Source organism: Coptis chinensis, chromosome 6 (assembly GCF_015680905.1).
Source record: "Coptis chinensis isolate HL-2020 chromosome 6, ASM1568090v1, whole genome shotgun sequence".
In the NCBI taxonomy this organism is placed as follows: Eukaryota; Viridiplantae; Streptophyta; class Magnoliopsida; order Ranunculales; family Ranunculaceae; genus Coptis; species Coptis chinensis.
In genome coordinates, this window is record NC_141461.1 from 29,191,828 (window position 1) to 29,198,401 (window position 6,574).

A 6,574-nucleotide genomic window follows, 5' to 3' on the forward strand; every position below is an offset into this window, starting at 1 on the left:
TTTCAAGTCAATTAGTCACTGTTTCTTTATTTGTGTAAAAACTAAAAACAATCCAGTTATTCGTTGTTGTGCTCTTAGTTTGATGGTATTGGAAACTGCTAGCCTGTGACAACATTTTGTGGTGCAACCTATTTAAGGAGAGATGGGGAGAAAGACATGCCGCATTCTATGCCCCTTTTGATCACAGATCATGGAAAGGTGTCTATGAAGTTCAAGATCACTGTGATCGTGTCGGACTGTAAGTCAAAACCATGTTTCCTAGATTGTTTTCTTTTCTCAATCAACAATTACAATTTCAAATTTCTATCATTTTCAATGGTTTAGTTCAAAGTTTATCATTTTCAATAGTTGGTAGTTCATTTGTATGCGGGGAAATAGACAACTATGTCTCCAGCAGGGGACACTTATGTGCATAGTGGAATCTTTAGTTCTTCCCAAAAAACTGCGCTTGTTCATATTTGTGCCATAACTCAAACTCTTACTTGGGTTAGCACCCATGAAGCTAAGAGAACACGTTGTTATATTTATTTTTGGTGCTTTTGATGCATGAAGCTGAATGCAATTTTTCTACCAGGGGACTAAAGATAATTAGAGAAGGCAGTGATTATTATCTTGTTCGGCAAGGCATAATCCAAAGATATTTGGGTTCAAGGAATGCTACGAAGATTTCCAGTGGTCGCTCCAATCTTAAAAGAGCATCCATTCCGGAAAGATCCCAGGAAGTTAAGGAAACATGCTCAAGCATTCTTGACAACATCCTCTTCTTCATTGGTGACTTGGAAGTCGCCTCGTGCAATGCAAAACGAAATCGTGTATTGTAGATGGGCAACAATGCAGTGAATACAACACTAACCCTAGATGTCACGAATATGCACATAATGTTTAAAAAACTTATGTGAATAAAATTCATGGTGTGTGTACTGATTGTAGATGCTATTTGTTTTTTATATGATTTGCCTTTTTTATTGTTTTTTTTTTCCTTTGAAAATAATGGAAGATAACTGTACTTGGCTGCTGCTACTAAATTTACCAGATTCTGGTGTTGTGTAATACTTTCTATTCAATTAATCTTACTTCATTTTGAGGATAATCTCTAGATTCAGTTCAATAGTTGTTAAATGTTAGACTGCAAGCCAAAATATCAGTATCAAGGCACTGCCCTAAATTGAACAATACCCACCTTAACATAAAAAGCAAAATGTATGTCGAAATTTTTGCAATCTTTGTCCAACCTGCAGCAAGTTTTACTTTACAATGTTTAGAATTTTACATTTAGCTTCATTAGTGCCTGGTCTCATTTTTTAATAGTTATACTATGGTTCATGTCAGAGTGTTTTTGAAACCCATTGAAAAAAAAAAAAAAGTTTGCATACCCTTACTAGTTAAAGAGAATATACTGCACGCATAAAAAGAAAAAAAAAACAGATCTTTTGTAGCATAAAACATGTGAATCTTAGTCACACATTAGAGATTTTCACTCTAAAAGTAACAGTGTCTAGCTTCTTTTACATCAGTAATCCACCACATAATTTGAAGATATCAACAAATCCATAACATGGTATTAGATTATCCTCATCAAAAGCTGAAAGAGATCTTCCAATAATGGATATTGCTTGTTCATACAGATTTAAAGAATTCCCAATGTCATGTAAGCACTACGGTTGAAAGACCGTGCACCTGTCCACTCATTGCTCTTTGTAAAATCTATTCCAACAATGAGATTGGAAGATTCCAGACCAGCTTGAGCAAGGGCCTTTGTCACCTACTCTAAAAAAAGTATAGTTGTCATCAATCTTTGAATATCGAGTGCTGTTTGAGCTTGTTCTGCTTCTAGTTCCCGGTTGTTGTACATTGCTCCCATTATAAGGCGAGTGGTGTGAAGGAGAAGGCAAAGATGGCCTGAGTACATGAGGTGATTGATAATGGCGATTGCTTTGCCTATTCGATGGTTTTCCTCCCATGCCTTAAAATTCTTTAGACAGCAAATGTTCTAAAAAACACCTAGTTAGGAAAACTTATTGTTAGCAATCCTTCTTCAAAGCAAAATAAACCTGCGCACAACTAATCTCATCACTTTTATCTTATAAAAACTTTCTATAGGAAACTCAAAATTAACTATTTCATGGTTTCAGTAGCAATGCTCAACTTAATAGTCTTCATGAGTACATGTCACAAATACAAAGAATATTCTAGTTCAAAACTCTGACGGAGTTCACCCAACTCTGACAGAGTTCACCGAATATGCTAGTTCACCGAACTTTGACAAAGTTCAAAACTCTGACAGAGTTCACCGAATATGTTAGTTCAAAACTCTCACAGAGTTCGCCGAATATGCTAGTTTACCGAACTCTGACAGAGTTCACCGAATATTCTAATTCAAAACTCTGACAGAGTTCACCGAATATGCTAGTTCACCGAACTCTGATAGAGTTCACCGAATATTCTAGTTCAAAACTCTGGCAGAGTTCACCGAATATTCTAGTTCACTGAACTCTGACAGAGTTCACCGAATATTCTAGTTCAAAACTCGCGGCGAGTTCACGAATATGCTAGTTCAAAACGAGAGTTCATCGAATATGCTAGTTCAAAACTCGCCGAGTTTTGAACTAGAATATCGTGTGAACTCGTCGAAGTTCGTGAACTAGCATATTCGGTGAACTCTGTGAGAGTTTTGAACTAACATATTCGGTGAATTCTATCAGAGTTTTGAACTTTGTCAAAGTTCGGTGAACTAGCATATTCGATGAACTCGTCGAAGTTTTGAACTAGCATATCGGTGAACTCGTCGAAGTTCGTGAACTAGCATATTCGTGAACTCTGTCGAAGTTTTGAACTAGAATATTCTTTGTATTTGTGACATGTACTCATGAAGACTATTGAGTTGAGCATTGCTACTAAAACCATGAAACAGTTAATTTTGAGTTTCTTATAGAAAGTTTTTATAAGATAAAAGTGATGAGATTAGTTAAGCGCAGTTTATTTTGCTTTGAAGAAGGATTGCTAATAAAGAAGTTTTCCTAACTAGGTGTTTTTTAGAACATTTGCTGTCTAAAGAGTTTTAAGGCATGGGAGGAAAACCATCGAATAGGCAAAGCAATCGCCATTATCAATCACCTCATGTACTCAGGCCATCTTTGCTTAGTTGTGCGCAGGTTTATTTTGCTTTGAAGAAGGATTGCTAACAGTAAGTTTTCCTAACTAGGTGTTTTTTAGAACATTTGCTGTCTAAAGAGTTTTAAGGCATGGGAGGAAAACCATCGAATAGGCAAAGGAATCGCCATTATCAATCACCTCATGTACTCAGGCCATCTTTGCCTTCTCCTTCACACCACTCGCCTTATAATGGGAGCAATGTACAACAACCGGGAACTAGAAGCAGAACAAGCTCAAACAGCACTCAATATTCAAAGATTGATGACAACTATACTTCTTTAGAACAGGTGACAAAGGCCCTTGCTCAAGCTGGTCTGGAATCTTCCAATCTCATTGTTGGAATAGATTTTACAAAGAGCAATGAGTGGACAGGTGCACGGTCTTTCAACCGTAAGTGCTTACATGACATTGGGAATTCTTTAAATTTTTATGAACAAGCAATATCCATTATTGGAAGATCTCTTTCAGCTTTTGATGAGGATAATCTAATACCATGTTATGGATTTGTTGATATCTTCAAATTATGTGGTGGATTACTAATGTAAAAGAAGCCAGACACTGTTACTTTTAGAGTGAAAATCTCTGATGTGTGACTAAGATTCACATGTTTTATGCTACAAATAAAAGATCTGTTTTTTTTTTCTTTTTATGCGTGCAGTATATTCTCTTTAACTAGTAAGGGTATGCAAACCTTTTTTTTTTTCCTTTCAATGGGTTTCAAAAACACTCTGACATGAACCATAGTATAACTATTAAAAAATGAGACCAGGCACTAATGAAGCTAAATGTAAAATTCCAAACATTGTAAAGTAAAACTTGCTTGCAGGTTGGACAAAGATTGCAAAAATTTCGGCAGATACATTTTGCTTTTGCGTTAAGGTGGGCATTGTTCAATTTAGGGCAGTGCTTTGATACTGATATCTTTCCGGAATGGATGCTCTTTTAAGATTGGAGCGACCACTGGAAATCTTCGTAGCATTCCTTGAACCCAAATATCTTTGGATTATGCCTTGCCGAACAAGATAATAATCACTGCCTTCTCTAATTATCTTGGTCCCCGGTAGAAAAACTGCATTCAGCTTCATGCATCAAAAGCACCAAAAATAAATATAACAACGTGTTCTCTTAGCTTCATGGGTGCTAACCCGAGTAAGAGTTTGAGTTATGGCACAAATATGAACAAGCGCAGTTTTTTGGGAAGAACTAAAGATTCCTTTATGCACATAAGTGTCTCCTGCTGGAGACATAGTTGTCTATTTCCCCGCATACAAATGAACTACCAACTATTGAAAATGAGAAACTTTGAACTAAACCATTGAAAATGATAGAAATTTGAAATTGTTATTGCTGATTGAGAAAAGAAAACAATCTAGGAAACATGGTTTTGACTTACAGTCCGACACGATCACAGTGATCTTGAACTTCATAGACACATTTCCATGATCTGTGATCAAAAGAGGCATAGAATGTGGCATGTCCTTCTCCCCATCTCTCCTTGAATAGGTTGCACCACAAAATGTTGTCACAGGCTAGCAGTTTCCAATACCAGCAAACTAAGAGCACAACAACGAATAGCTGGATTGTTTTTAGTTTTTACACAAATAAAGAAACAGTGACTAATTGACTTGAAACAGTTTATCAGGGTTTAAGTTTTTAACAAATAATTTTTTTTACAGAAATTGGGTTCTATCTCAGCCAAGATTTTAGTGAGTTCAAAATTTCAAATAGCTTAGACGACTTAAACCATATTTCAATCATTCAAATTTCAATCCTGTTTACCATACAACCAGTTTAAAATATATTTATTAAACATTATCAAACGAATTAAACAAATTAAAAAAAATGAAGAAAACATACCATAATTGCAATTGCTTGATAATCACTAAGTTTAATCCCCTTAAAAAGTTTGATAAACAAATTGGTTCTTCAAATTTTCGATCAGGTTTGCTGGAAAGAAGAAGGGTTGCTGGAGTGGAGAAGAAGAAGACCGAGAGAGAGAGTTTTTCTCCAATTTCGTGTTTTTGGTTTATTTTGTTTTTTTTTATTTTGAAATATTACGAAATTTTGAAATTTCAGAGTTTTTGAGTGGGAGGATCATCAGATCTTGAGGTGAGATCGGACGGTTAAGGAGAAGTGTGAGATAAGAGTGGCACTCTAGCCAAACCATTTTTTTTAGGTTCTAAGTACGGTTATATAGAAATATATTAATATGAAATTATAATGTATGAGATGTTGAGATGTTTATATCTTCTAAGGATTACTTGGAAGAACCAACATTATACAAAGAGCGAATTGAAAGAAGTACTTTGGTGGTCATTGTTGTTTTTTTTGTTGTTAAGAAGGATACGAATATCAGAAATATATTCACGGTTATCATCTCATCATCACCGTCCTCAACTAAAGCATTTTTTTCTCGCATAAATTGATGATGTTATTTGTGAATCTCATTCTACATCAACTTATCCATTACAGTATGCATTGGAGCCTCGAAAATAAGATCAACCCGTTGTTATTGTTAGTTGTGGTTGTTCTTGATCCTAGGTTCAAGTTGGAATATGTGAGGCTTAGTTTGATGGATTTATATGAAGCCTCGAAGATCGATTCGATTGTAAGGAAAGTGAAGAATACATTACAGTGTTTACATGAGTGGTATGCTGGGAATAGCTCAAGTATGGTATCACAGAATGAGAGTGAAGAAATTGTCTCTGACGATGAGGTCAACGACTTTGCTACTCAATGGAGAAGGTATATCCAGAAGTAGAAAAGGTTGGGGTGTGTGTCAGAGGTTGAGAAGTATTTGACATATCCTCTTGAAAAAGAAAGTGGACATAAAGCTTTTGAAATCTTGGGTTGGTGGAAGAATAATGTCACCGAGTATCCATTCCTTTCTCTCTCCTGGCGTGGAATGTACTGGCCATTCATGTGACTTCGGTTGCATCAGAGTCTGCTTTTGACACAATAGGTTGTATACTTGATCCATTTCACAGTTCCTTGCGGCCTAACACGGTTGAAGCCCTCATATGCATGCAAAATTGGCTTCGGCCTAATGCAAAGCCAATCGATCTTCAAGCTTCAATGAAAGAAATAAAACAATATGACACAATGGATGCAGGTACACTTTTCAGCAGCTTTGTATTGATATCTTTTGTTTATAGCTTTAATTGGTTATTTATTTAATCAGAATTGTTCGAAGCAGCAACTTCATTGTTATTATTGCAGACTTTTTCTTCTCAAAAAGTTGAAAGTTCCATCTAACTCTATCGTTTCTTTTCAATACAGCCTTCAAGCCCCTGCAACGTTTTTTATATCGATCAATGATAAGTGACTATCTCATCCCCAAGACGCGGTCAGCGAGAATTATTTATTGGGGTCTTGGGGACCATATACACAACCAAACGCAAGAAAAGGCTCAAGATCTAAA

The 6,574-nt window shown here is 35.9% G+C and overlaps 1 protein-coding gene across 1 annotated transcript; it reads right to left on the reverse strand.

The window, feature by feature from the left end:
• Positions 1 to 4,043: 4,043 nt before the first annotated feature.
• On the reverse strand, positions 4,044 to 4,734 carry LOC147492479 (uncharacterized; the record flags this gene model as incomplete). Its single annotated transcript, XM_086567518.1, has 3 exons — positions 4,044 to 4,232; positions 4,325 to 4,406; positions 4,547 to 4,734. Coding segments are annotated over 3 exons (459 nt in total), but the record flags the coding sequence as incomplete, so codon positions are not given.
• Positions 4,735 to 6,574: the final 1,840 nt, after the last annotated feature.